The sequence below is a fragment of the Aphanomyces astaci genome, assembly GCF_000520075.1.
Source record: "Aphanomyces astaci strain APO3 unplaced genomic scaffold supercont1.51, whole genome shotgun sequence".
NCBI lineage: Eukaryota > Oomycota > Saprolegniomycetes > Saprolegniales > Verrucalvaceae > Aphanomyces > Aphanomyces astaci.
The window spans coordinates 159,059-172,863 of NW_009798314.1; the positions used below are offsets into that span (position 1 = coordinate 159,059).

At 46.7% G+C, this 13,805-nt stretch overlaps 3 protein-coding genes across 3 annotated transcripts in view; all 3 read left to right on the forward strand.

Moving 5' to 3' along the window:
- Positions 1-1,907, forward strand: part of H257_13808 (hypothetical protein) — a gene marked incomplete at both ends in the record, with an annotated part of 5,022 nt that extends 3,115 nt beyond the window's left edge. The window contains 3 exons of the mRNA XM_009841472.1: positions 326-719; positions 757-1,457; positions 1,497-1,907. Of these exons, the coding sequence (XP_009839774.1) occupies positions 326-719; positions 757-1,457; positions 1,497-1,907 (1,506 nt within the window). The remainder of the gene's footprint in view (positions 1-325; positions 720-756; positions 1,458-1,496) is intronic.
- Positions 1,908-6,294: 4,387 nt separating this feature from the next.
- H257_13809 (hypothetical protein) lies at positions 6,295-7,136 on the forward strand. The gene is made up of 2 exons (XM_009841473.1): positions 6,295-6,670; positions 6,736-7,136. Exons 1-2 carry the CDS (start codon positions 6,392-6,394, stop codon positions 7,057-7,059), a joined length of 603 nt encoding a protein of 200 aa, XP_009839775.1. The 5' UTR covers positions 6,295-6,391; the 3' UTR covers positions 7,060-7,136.
- Positions 7,137-12,503: 5,367 nt separating this feature from the next.
- H257_13810 (hypothetical protein) lies at positions 12,504-13,138 on the forward strand (the record flags this gene model as incomplete). Its single annotated transcript, XM_009841474.1, has 3 exons — positions 12,504-12,746; positions 12,797-12,850; positions 12,923-13,138. 3 exons carry the CDS (start codon positions 12,504-12,506, stop codon positions 13,136-13,138), a joined length of 513 nt encoding a protein of 170 aa, XP_009839776.1.
- Between the last annotated feature and the right edge of the window lie 667 nt (positions 13,139-13,805).

The following is a 13,805-nucleotide window of genomic DNA, read 5'->3' on the forward strand; positions in this document are numbered from 1 at the left end:
CGACGGGTCAGACCCACCGGCGAAGGTGAAGCCGTTGAAGGTGACCCCGAAGGATGGGTGTGTTCCTTACCGATGCAAAGGAAGGAAGCACAACCTCCTGGAGGAGAGGTTCCTCAAGTTGTTTCCACAAGAACTACTCGATGCGGGAGTGATCAAGAGCAACATGGTGCAGCCCGGTGAACCCAGTTCTCAAGCCAGATGGGCGCAAGTCATTAAAGTCGGCCGACAAATGGAGCGACGATGAAGTGCTCAAGAACTATCGGTTAACCAACGCTATGAAATCATACACAACCTTTGGGCGGATATGATGAGCCGTTGGGGTCAGCCCACACCAAGTCTGGCGACCAAGCGGGTCAAAATACGTCGGGGCCATGGCAGGTCAAAGAAAGTCAAAACGCGCAAAGTCCCTCCACCGGCACAACCAAAACTTCGGCCGCTGAACAAGGAGATTGTGTGGCCATGTGTGATGGACATCCGTCACGCAGAAGACCAGCATGGCGAAACCAAACCAAAGCGAGCTACTGTGGTGAACACAAACACACTGTGGCAAGGGGATGAGCGGCTATGGATACCGGGTGCGGCGAATGACCTGATCCAACGGATTATGGTCGTTGCCTACTGCGGCAGCGCCGGGCACCGTGGACATGCAGCGCTGGTGGCTACTATCCGCCGCCTGTTCTATGTCGACCACTTACCCGACAGGGCCAGTGAATTCCTCCGTGGCTGCTTGTTGTGCCCTCATGTAAAACGGGGGAGGGTGGTCCATCAACCGTATGCTCCGAGATGGCACGCGAAAGAGCGCAACGAAGGAATCCACTTCGACTAAGTATGTGCTGGTACTCAAAGACGACCTTACCCACTACTGCGAACTCATTGCATGCGATGGACCCACGAGCCAAGTATGTGTGGATGCCCTGGTGGACTCGACGAAGCGGTTCGGAATGCCACGAGTCTGGGTCAGCGACCAAGGAACCCATTTCAAAAACGTGGCCATGAAGGCGCTAGCCAACAAGTTCAAGGTTCATCATTACCTAACCTTGGCCTACTGCCCCTGGCGCAATGGAACGGTGGAGCGAATGAACCGCGACATCCTTCAAGTGATGCGGGTCATGCTGCGAGAGTACCAACTAGCCGAACAGGAATGGGACTACCTATTGTCAATGGTCCAAGCCAACCTCAACCAAACACCGGCAGCATCACTGGCGAGCAAGTCGCCGATGGAGCTGTTCACAGCTTTGAACCCGGCAACTCCCCTGGATGTCGTCGTGGTGGGCATGAACAAGGAACTCCGAGAAAGCGACTGGACGGTCATGGACATCCCCAAAAATCTGGACAAGCTGCGTGCTAGCCTGCAAGTCATGCACAAAGAAGTCCTAGACAAGAATGCGATGCGCGCGGCGAAAGCGACGAAAACGACCGAGAAATACGAACAGTGCAACGTCAGCGAAGGCGACTACGTGCTCTGATCCCGTGTGGACGAACGCTATCACTTCAAGCTGCTCGTAACCTGGACTGGCCCCTACCGAGTCAAGGAAGTGGGCGAATTCTCCGTCGTTTTGGAGCACTTGGTGACTCACGAACTGCGGGAAGCGCACGCATCAAGAGTCAAGCTCTACGCCGAAGACAGCTTTGAAGTGACCGAAGAAATCCTCGAACACGTTTCCGAGCAAATGATTATGCTGAAGGTCAAGTCCATTGCGGGACACAAGTTTGTCCCGCTTGAGAAAGACTTTATGCTGGAAGTGCTTTGGGAAGGTTTTGAAGATATAGAGTCCTCATGGGAACCGCTGCAGAAGCTCATGCATGAATGCCCGGCCATCGTGAAGAACTACGTTGAAGGCGTGAAGACAGCGAGCGAAGGCAATGCATTGCGCAAGGCGATGAAGCGAGTGAAGGCGAAGAATTAGCGAGGCTCAAGTGTGTCCTACGGGACATGGCTTGGTGTGTGTGTTGTAGTGGGCGACTTAATCCAAGTCCCGCCATGACACAGGTGGTCCTCTACCGAGGCCACCGGGTGCCGACCCTTGGCGAACCGACACGAAAAGGCATAGTATTACTAGTAGTACTAAGACGTAGAAAACAGAACACCTGTCCCAGCCAACTGCCAGAATCTCACTCTTGGTTCTGCAACGTCGTGCTAACGTCAAGTCAATCAAGTGTGTGGTTTGCAGGGAGTCGGCACTCCACCATTTGGTTGTTTGTGTTGGCACTGGCGTGGGAAACAACACAGGCAGCCTGCCTTACGAATTCATCAATAAGATGCGTTTAAAGGAATTCAAATTATTCCATACAAATATGAAGCTTCATTCAATAAAATTTGACCTATTCAGATCGATTTATGGAATTCGTAAGGTAGCTCGCTCACCTTGCGAGCCTACTAAAACCTACTAGTACCGTTACTGTTTTACCTTAGAGTAATGCAAAAATAACAGTTCGATGGTGTCGCGAACTGTTAACAGCTGTAAATACGTACTACTCGGAGTAGTATTGTACAGTACATCAGAGTCTTTATATGAGAGGTTAATGTGTCTATAATAAGCTTTCATCCTACGGTTAGGTTAAAGTAAGGTAGTTTCACGTATGAGACCATTGATAGTTTTACGAAAAGCACAGCACCTTGAATACGCTTTAAACACTCCGTTTTACGTTGAGTAAAATTGAAGGTGTGCTGGTACTGTATCCATGTTGTCAAGTCCAAGGCATCGACGTAGTCTCCTCGATACGAATCAAAGAAAAGCGCCATGTTCTCTTAACTAGGACATGTTACCGAAGAGCGAACACAAGGTGCGCAGATGCTCGGTTAGCCAGTCCGCTAAATAATATTGTCGACGCGGTCGCTTGGGTTACCGTGTGCAAAGCCTGCGCTGCCTACCTATATAAATAGGAAAGCTTGAAACAGTTATCAGTCACTAACGTTATAGTAACTTTTCAGTAAGGTAAATAATATGGGCCAGGACGACGACCGACTCAAGGTTGTCGAGAGATGAACCGAGAACATTAACCTTCGAGGGTATGTACCCCATGATACCTAAAGAGTACCTCGCGGACGATTGGGTACTAGTACCATCAATCTCGCGTTCGGTGACGAGACACAACCTCAAGGATAAGGGTGGCCCTCATGCCGTAGTTTACCCAACTTTCAATTCGACGAGTCCAAATTATATCCACCCTATTTTTTACCTATATTATGCCAATTGCCAATATCCGGCTTGTCGTTGGTTAACGTAGGATTATGTATCTTTAGAGGGGTATTGAAATCCGTCCATTAGGGGGAAAAGCACAATACTACACGTTACGTACTGTACAGTATTTCGAGTAACGTGTCTAAATACATGGAAAACATAACGTTAAACTTTAAAACGTGACCTTCCGCTTGGCCATAATTTTGGAGAAGAGTGCACGATACTACTCCGGAGTAGTACAGTAACGTTAAAATAATATTCCAATTCCGATGTACTATTTCGAACTACTTACGAGTTGTTGTATTGTCAAATCGATTTGAAACTGGAGCCCTCAGCAAGAGAATGGATTAAAGAATCACCTACAATCAAATCACGTCATGGTGAGTTTCTGCTAATCCAACGTTTGACTCGAATCCGTATTGGGCAAAACCATATATATATACTAAGTTTTGTATGACATATTTTGTACAAGCTTAAATTGGATCAAGTGGTTATGCTATTTGGCGAAATGACTCACAAGTCCAAATTGGGTGAAAAGCACAATATGAAGACCCCTTAAGTCATTTGATATTTGTATTTACAGTTAATGAAAATGAACACTCAAACGACAATTCAAAGTTAATACTATTACTACGTAGTACTAGGGGCGACTTTTGTACTTTGAACGTTGGTAAGCACACGTCTTCCAACCTTTCCCCCTCAAGCCATCATGGATGTGGTCAATTCACCTTTACAGTAGTGTCGAAATTTTGGGAAGCCAGCAAAGATGCGCCTCGTGCAAGGCAACCTGTTCCACGTAGTCTATATCGACGGTGAAATTACAGTACTGCACACTTCCTGCTCGTACTACTAGGTACTACCGGTAGTACAGTAGTACAGCCTCCGTACAAGTGCAACTTTATCATAATTTGAACTGTCCACGCCCTCCAAGCGAATTCCGCCCAATCGGTACGAACCTCATTGCCCGCCATGCAACACCCGAACTCTCATTTGCCTCGCATGTTGTTTGTCGTCGATGTGTATGTGGGGTACAGTACAGTAGCAATAACAGCGTTTTCGAGGGGAAGATATTTACCGCAATTACTCATGGACTATATCCAACCCATATTGTCGCAGAAATGCAATCTGCGGCTTTATGGAGCATTGAGCATGTTGTGACGTAGCCACGTTTGGAAGGAAGGGACATGAGGAAGCTCTTGACAACGTTCGAAATTCAACCCACAAGCAAACCACGGCTGCAGTGTCTCACTGTCGAACGAAATGCCCCATCACTGGGAACAACAGCGCAAACAATAACCGCCATGCTGGTACCGGTAGGCAAGAACAGTTCTCCGACTACATGTACATGTATCTAGACACGACTCCACCAACAGCATCCACATCATGCCCGCTGCCCGCCACATACCTAGCACTGGTTAAGCGTGAAATTGGTTATTTGCTACTGAAGTTTGACAGTATTGTACAGAATAATTCCCTCATTAACTGTGAAACAGTTCCACTGTTGTTTTGATTCCGCTGTTGTTTTGACCCGAAATACTAGTACTGTTTCGATCTTACATCCGGATACATCTTCGTGAGTACTCTTACTATTAATACGTAGTATTATATTAATACTACCGTAAGTAATACATACGATGCTAAATCTCATGGGTGAGGATACAAAGTTCCATATAAACCTCATTGAAACAGTATTTCGGGTCAAAACAACAGTGGATCTGTTTTAATGAGGGAATTGTACTTACATTATTACTATTAATACGTAGTAATATTATAGTCCTTGGGGCTGGTCTGTGAAAAACCATCCACGCTTTAAGGCAGGGATGTTATCCGAACTATTTTTGAGGATTCTGAAAATATATCAAAAATATTTCTTAATTTCTATCGAAAACGTGCAAAATAAGGAACGGATGAATCATCCCTGCTTCAACTCAGGCGTCCCTGCTTTTGACGTTGTGTTATCCGGAAAAATTCTCGTTTTAGCCAATCAGGAGTCGTATTTGCGTGGATACTTCAAAAAGCGTGGACGGGAATGTTCGCAGACTAGCCCCTTACTTAAGATACTGTCTTTTCACGGCCATTTCAAAGGTAACACCTGTAACGTCTGCAGCTCCAGCAGCAACTTGTTCCACGTCGCAATGGTCAAGATATCCCAACTTACTCTTAACCGAAAAATCAGTCATAATTAGGTCAGTATATATCGAATCTGTCGTTGTGACATCACGAGAATGACAGCACGAGAATGACGGGAGGGGTAATATGACCAATATGGGATTCTGATGACGTGGTCGAGGAGTTTTTTTTGTCAACACGGGGCTAATCGATCCAACGTTGGAAGCAGCACGACAGTGCTTGAGACACATGCAGCACATCATCTCGTATTAATCTTTCCAGTGTTAGTGTGGACCATTGGTCGCCACAACTTTAGGAGAAATGCTAGTACAGGTTACCTGGAAGCACATGGCATCCATTTCGCCCCATCACCCCCATTTCGCACCTCCAGCACCCACATTCATGCAAGTTAGGCGGTCGATACCGGTGAAATTCGGCGACGCTACATTGCAGCACGAACACTGTCATGCGTTGCAGTTGGACAGTAAACCCCACGAGACATGAATTTGAAAAGCTCCCATCGACAGACGGTCAAGTCTTTTTCGATCTTACCGGGACGACGAGACCAGATACTATAGACGTCAACTATATCCCGATTCTTTCCCTAGGGCTGCACCATTATTCATGGCGCGTCAGTATGATCGGAAGGTGTCCGAACGATAACACATTGACGACGACAACGTTTATTTGCTTTGCGCTGTATGGGTGAAATATCGAACCGCGGGGCGTACTATAATGCAACGTTCGGCGTGATTTAAATCCGCTTTCGTTCCATTTGGAACGGCCATATCTCGTTGTCGGGAGACAATAGCAGTGTTTTTTGTATTGGGACCATATGGGCCGAGATTTCGGGCTCAGACCAATACAATTGTCCCAAATGGAAAGTCAAACTGACGACCGCCTGTATATTAATTAATATCGTGCAAAGTGACGGCATTTTTTTCGGGATATAGATAGATTCGGCGCACTCAGGGGTTGTATTATTGATATTTTTATTACACGTACGGTAGTAAAAACACTGGACAACACCGCGTCAGTCACTTTTCAATTGCACGCCCCACTCCCACGACAACCCCCCTGTCCTCACCAACAAGAACAACATGCCGCTGCTCTCCAACAAACTCGAGCACCTGTTGAACCCCGTTGGTACCGCCTTCCATCACTGTGCCGACCACGACGATGACTTGGACTCGTCGAGACATTTCATTTCGTACATTTGCGGCGGCGACGGCCGGACCTGCGGACCAGAACCCCTCGAGGTCATCATCCCGCACTGTTCCCCCTTCGAATGCGTGCACAGCCCTCGCACCGACACGAGCGAACTCGACTCTATTGACGAAGACGTGAACGCTATCGGGCATGCTATTTCCCCCACTGGGGTATGTCACGAAGATCCTGCGGTTGTGTACATCTTGTTTGGTTCTAACAATCACGACGTGTATAGACCTCTCGATACTGCTTGGTCGGCCAATGCCCGAATAAAGTCAAGCGCAATGGAGTGTGCTGGCGCCATGGCGGGTTCCGCAACTGCACGTCCACAGGATGCATCAACCGCGCCAAGTCGCGAGGCCTCTGCTGGACCCACGGCGGTGGCAAGCGCTGCGACACTCCATATTGCTCCAAGACTGCCCTGCGATATGGCCATTGCTGGGCCCACGGCGGAGGCAAGCGATGCGACGCGGATGGCTGCAAACGACCAGCTTATGAGAGGAATGGGAACCGGTGCACCCTTCATACACGCCCAGCAGCCCTCTCGTTGGAGTCGTAGTTGTTTGCCCTGTCCTAGTATTACCAAGCCTTTCACAACTAAACACACGTATATAAAACTTAACTTTATTGATACTACTACGAGTCCCAAGCTTCTTGAAGAGGACCCCTCAACCGAAGTACATATTCCAAACGGAACGTCGATCACAAGCAAGGGCGGTGTTGTCACGCCTACATATACAATATACATATACCTTTAGGTACCTTTATCCAGGTTCCGGCTGGTAGATTTCGCTGCTTGACGGTGTAATGTTACACTCACTGCAATTCGTAAAATGCACTTGGAGCGTCGGACTGGGCCAAAATCTTGGCGCCAAGATTTGCTGGGTTTGGCAACCTGGCCCGTGGAAATGGCAACTTAGCCACGCCACCACCTGTGTCTACTTGCATTCAGTTGTCTAACAGTTACACTTATTCGCTGTGAGTCGTCACTAACGTTACCTTTTACAGGAGGCATCCATGAGCTCAATTTCGTGGACGACGAAGTGTGTAGTGTACTGTACTACTAGTACTGTATGTACGATGGCCAAGATACCATCATCAGGAGGTGGTAAAAATCACCATTTGAACGCCTTGGGCCGTAGATCACCCATCTACAGTGCACGGTGCTACCATCGACGACAAGATGCCTCATGTTTGGGCAGTACACTGCAAATATGGACTTCGTTGTCCTTTTTTGTTGTTTCGAAGGCGTTGCCGACATTGGGTTTGCTTCTGTCGACATCGCCGATCGTCCGTCTTCAACGCAGAAACCATGAAAACAACGTTCAGTGTTTATCACAGAAGATTTACTAGTGTACTGTAGCGTTTTGCGCCTGCATTTGGGGTGTTTACTTGTGTCACGTATTTTATGTACCACGTACTACTAAGTGGTAGTAGTACATACTACGAGTAGTAGACTAGTACTAGTACACTGTAGTACAGTTTTGGTGGGTCAACGCGTGCTTGGGGATTTCACGCTACCGGTAGCTGCCGATTAATGTGAATATTGCATTGCTGATTCGGAGTAAAATTATATTGCGAGTCAAATTCGAATACGCGAAAACACCACTCGTGTTTTACGTGCAAAATCGAGCAAACACAGCGATTAAACATTATCCTCCTGCTGTATTTGTCGTGGTGAAAAATTAGAAGGTATCCAAATGCTCCGTCCTTTCAATTGGCTAGATATGATTCAAACAGACTAATGATTGGATAAAATTACGCAATTCTTTGTTCCAGAAAAATGGTGAAACGTTACATCGTCGACCGTAATTACAGTAAGTGCAGACCGCACTAATTTTCAACCTCGTCACCAGGCCTACAATACATGTATTGGTGTGGACCGCACTATATCTGGAGAATTAGAGTGACTTACATGCTAATAATTGTATGACCGCATGGAGTTGAATATTGAGAATTAGTATGAATTATTATGTTGATAATTGTATGTGGGGGAAACACGTATTGAGAATGTAATGTGGATGAACCAACGACATGACGTTTACACTGTACCTGCTGTACGGTATGCTCTAATATGGTAGTATCATATGACCCTTGCATACGGTACCGGTATGATGTGTCTGCACAATTGACGGTGTACATCATTGGTGATTAGTGATGTGTTTATAGGTGACAACTTGCTGTACAACGGTTAATCCACATAACTATCATATCCGGAAATGAACCCTGAGGCAAAAGTGTGCTTTGGACGAGGGTGATGATCCTGACCACCTTCCCGTCCTAATGTTAAACACTAGTCAACACGTGGCCGCCATTCCAACCTACCCCTGGATAGTCAGGCTGAATATGCTCGAATTTGTAGGGACTGACTATTTTGCTCTCAATCCACTGAACGGGAAGCAAAGCTCACAAGTGCTTTAGTTGTACGACGTTGTTATAGGTTGTTATAGGTATGGGGACTCACCATGGACGATGCGGCTGAGAATGACGACTGTTCTAAGCAACATGTTGATGGAAGTAAGGAAAATCGGTCATTCACACCTGAAAACCTGTGTCACTGCTCAGTGAAGGTTGTGTTTTGGTTGAATTGCCGATGCCTGTGTTTTGGTTGAATTGCCGATGCCTTGACGAATTAACATGTTAGTTAAGTGTGAGCCACGAGCGGGTTTGATGAGTCCATTTGCCGAAGTATAGCTTTTCGTTAACTTCATGACACCGATGATTGGACAAAATTGATACTAGTACTTTTTATGATGATGAATATTACGGGAGCTTATACATGCAAAGCTACTGGTGTCGTGGAGAAGGACCTATCCAGGGTGGAAGGTAAGATCTTGGTTGAGGTACGCGAGGAACGCAGCGAAGTCGATGGGTGTGAGAGGGGAAAGGGAAGGTCCGGGAAGGGAGGAGAAATCCTTTACAAAATTTTCCATTATTTACCCGTTATTGGCGAAGTCGTCAAAGCTGTAACGATATTTTACAGTTTTGGTGATTCGAAACTGTGAACTTGGCCGATTTGCAGTTTCGCAGTATACTTTTTCAGTTTCCGCGGCTTTTTACAGTCGCCTGGTGGGGTTGTCAAAACTGTAAATTTTCCGGATAGAACTGTAAAATAGCGTTTATAGTCGTACCGGGGATGCTATTAGATGGCTTTCTATGACTATCGGAGCAAATGGTCCTCTTGGCATACACCCCAAACATCTAATATTGCATGCAATTGATCCGCACTACTGTAACTACCAACCACAGATTTGGGGAACTCCTTCGCACATGTATTAGTGTGGACCGCACTAATTCTGAATCCACACTAATTCAACGGTGTACCTTTCCAGCACTGTACAACCCGCAATGACAGCAGTACCACATAGCTACATACGCCACTACAGTACTTCCCCCTATACTGGCGATGTGGTCACAAGCACTACTTAAGATCAATTTGAAGCACGGGAAGTCAAACGTGATCCCCCCGCAAATTATATTATCATTCATCAAGCAGGACAGCGCACACCTGTATGTACTACATTCCCCCCTTATAACCTTCGTTTTGAGCTGTGCTTCTCAGTCCGACAACCATCAACCCAGACCAACTAGTAGTTGTTCGCTGCGTGAAGATTGTAAAATTGTTATCAACCAGAGTTATAGCTCATTGTAGTATACTAGTAACGTTACGCATTAGCATCGGACGGCTTGTCAAAGCGAATATGAACATTCTCAGCAGCAAGCGTCAATCTACGAGCTGTCATGTCTTGAGTAATCGTCAAAGAGTTACCAGAGATTGCTCCTGAGGCGGTGATGAGTAATCGTCAAAGAGTTACCAGAGATTGCTCCTGAGGCGGTGATGCAGTGCAACCGATTGTTGTCGATGTTAAGGATGTCATTGAAAGCGTTCCGAGAGTAGACGCGCCGGGTACATTTAAAGTACCGCCGATGAAAGCATCGCCAGCAACGCCAAGGCCTCCGGTATAGCGTAACGCTACAGTGATCGTACTTGTAGCTAATGCTGTTGAACTTGTCTTCATGATGTCTTCCGATGTGATCATTCCGGTCTCACTATCAACTTATAGAGGACACCACTGTTACACAGTACTTTTGGCTATCCATACCCCTGCATGTATATCATCATCTTACCCCCCCCCCCGTATACCTCCCCCTTCAGTGCCTATGAAAATGTCAGTGAAATCTGATCAAAACCCAACTCAAGAGGTAGCTTGAAAACTATTCAGGCATGCGCATTGGTCTAAATCCATCCCAGGACTTATATTTCATTGGATGAAATGGTTTAACGCATGTTGATTGGGTATTCCTGGTAGGAATTAATAGCATTCACAGTCAATTGATTTAATTGTGGTGATCGACTTTTCAACACTAACGTAAACGTTATTTCACTCATTCACTCATATCCACCTCCGTCACCACTTTAAAGTCGCTTACTTAGAATGATCTATACAGCCGTGCCTTGTCTTGCATGTCCTTTAAGGCTCAAAGTCGCGCCGTGCCGAAGTCAGAATGATATCGAACTCGACAATATATTAATTTGAGCAAAGTGCTACAGTAACGTTATACGTAGGTATGTGTAGGCTCATCTACACCTACCGGTAGTATGAAAGTCGCGTGAAAATAGAGGATGTTAGGGAAGTGCTTAGTGATGCAAGTTGCGAAACACTACATGCTGGTAACATCATGTCTGCAAGTATATGGTCATACCTTTGAGTTTGGTTATGAAGGGCGAAGTCAACTGTGCCGTCTTAGAAGCATGTAAGGGAACCACTTTGCTTGGTTTATGTATGGCATTGAAGGAGTCGTGGGCCTGCCAATCATAACAAACAAGCTCTTGTTCTGCTTGGCCATTGTTTGCGGCATGGTTCCTAAGCAAGTGACTCGCCTTCCAATCACACGACAGATACCGGTACCGGATACAACGTCACTTCTGACGATCTTTGTGACATGAAGCATACGGATGAAGTTACCGAATTGGAGCACTCATACTGAGTTGTCTCACCTCGAGTAAAGCATTGGTCTTGATACCTGGAGGAATATATCAGAAACGTAGCCGTCCACTTCACTCAATGACAAAGTCAGCCAAGTAGCTCTAACGTGCACTGCAGCTATCACGAATCCATGCTGGGGGTGCCAGCACCAACCGATCAATCAATGCCTGTGCCAAGCCATCGGTCACACAAAGCGTTGCACAGTCGGCCATGGCCTGCCTTGAAGGGGCGGTAATTTGCAAGACGCGGGGGGATGATGGATCAGAGAGCGAAGTAAACGCCTCCTGCCAGAAAGAAGAACAAACGGTACAGTGACTCCGTCACGAAGGATATAACTCAATTCACACGTAGCTCTCCCGATAGGTTTAAGTTCGGTCATGTGATGTCACAAGTAGGCAACAAAGTACGTTGATGATCGCTTTTTTAGTTCGGTCCCTGGTCGTGACATTTGAGCACTGCTAAAGACGCTAACGTAAAGTCCGTTGCCTGGCTTTGAGGCGAAGACTTTGCGGCGTGTACTTGGGCGCTGTAGAGCCCGACAAGTCGAATGCTATCAATAAGGTAAATACTGGGTCAATGACATGTTGTAAACGCCTTGCTATGGTGACCAGCCTGTTAACGATATTTTAAAAGTGACGTTATCACTACCAGCAACGTCAGCAGGGAATAGTAGCAAGTGCATTGCATCATCAAACTGGGGCATGCATCCAAATGGGCACAAAAACGAATGGTAGTTCCCGATTTTTGGAGTCATCTAGGGGGTGACACTTGTGAACGCTAAACAAAACAATACGTGGGAGGTTGAGGCCAGACTTGAGCCCAGGAAGCACCTACAGTACAATAAATGTAACGTTGCAGAAATACAAAGCGTCATAAATGTCCAACCCAGTGTTCTTAAAAGCGAGGGCCGGGCGAAATTCCCACTGGTGATGAGACATGGAGTATCCGGATACGCGCTTCCGGATTTGAATACTCATGCCGGCTCGAGCAAAGACTCAGTAACTTCCTCGCAAAGATGGCATCGCTGGATGCTCTAGCCGAAGATTCCGAGATCATCGATTTACTTGCTACACTATTCAACAACGAATTCACGCAAGGCGCTGCAGCTGCTGCGGCGTCACATCCGCACGAACAACCACCCACGACACCCGGTCTACTGCTACCCACCCTTGCAGCCCCGTCATCCACGCGAAAATTGTGCAAAGAAGACGGGTGCTTGCGAAAAAACGTGAGCAAGGGCTTCTGTATACGCCACGGGGTACGTTCGAGGGTAAAGCAGGTTTGTGTTTTGAAGCCGTGATGGTGCAGGGGGGCAAGCGATGCCAAGTCGAGTCGTGTGACAAAGGGGCCAAACAGAACGGGGTTTGTTGGAAGCACGGTGCGTTGCTTGGCTTACAAATGCATTGACTAAGATGCTAACTGGATCTTGCCTAGGTGCGTCGCGGGAGTGCGAGTTGGAAGGCTGTACAAACCATTCCAAAGCCCGAGGCTTGTGTTGGTCCCATGGAGGGGGGAGGCCGTGCGCTACCGAAGATTGCCACCGCACAGCGCTACAAGGGGGGCATTGCTGGGCTCATGGTGGAGGTACACATCAGCTCAAGCATGACACTGTGCACCAGCGGATTGCTTCTTTTAAACCAAGCGCACTAGGGAAGCGATGCAAGCGAGAAGGCTGTCTCCGGCCTGCATTCGAACGAAACGGGAATTATTGCGATTTGCACTGCCAGGATTCTGAACTATCACAATGAAACTGATTTTTGTCGAAATGTTGAGCAGGACTTTGGACGACGACGAACAGTACCGTAGCGCTAGCTACGGTACGGCCTAGTCTAGTTCATATATTTCCTACAACATAGGAAATATACTGCGTCGGGTAGGAAACGAGTCAAATGAATTCATCGCCAACGAGAACTGCAACAGTATACTTTGGAGTTTTATGTCATGTAGAATCATGAAGGTCGCGCAACTGAGGGTTCTGTTCGGCTTGTCGCTTGGTGTTGAATTTCTGTAGTTGCTTGGATGAGAGTGCTGCAACAAGAATACTTTAAGGGCTGGTCTGGACGCCACAAGCGATATTCCGTCAGAAACCTTTTCTCCTTTTCGGCAAATTCCTTGCAAAATGGTAGTTTTCTGACAGAATATCGTGGCATGCCACAGAAAATTATATGTCAAATAATGTTCTGACAGTGATTTCCCTTTTTAAATGGGAGGAGACAAACAGTAGCGTTACAGTAAACATTGGGCAGCTTCAGGTGAAGCTATTTCCATCAGAAAACAGTAAAATTTCGACTTATTATGTCAATTTATCTATGTCAGA

Bases quoted from the DNA above. Each gene is read 5' to 3' on its own strand.
- H257_13809 (XM_009841473.1), top strand. From the start codon at position 6,392: ATGCCGCTGCTCTCCAACAAACTCGAGCACCTGTTGAACCCCGTTGGT. The intron at 6,671-6,735 runs GTATGTCACGAA...CGACGTGTATAG, and splicing joins ATGCTATTTCCCCCACTGGG to ACCTCTCGATACTGCTTGGT.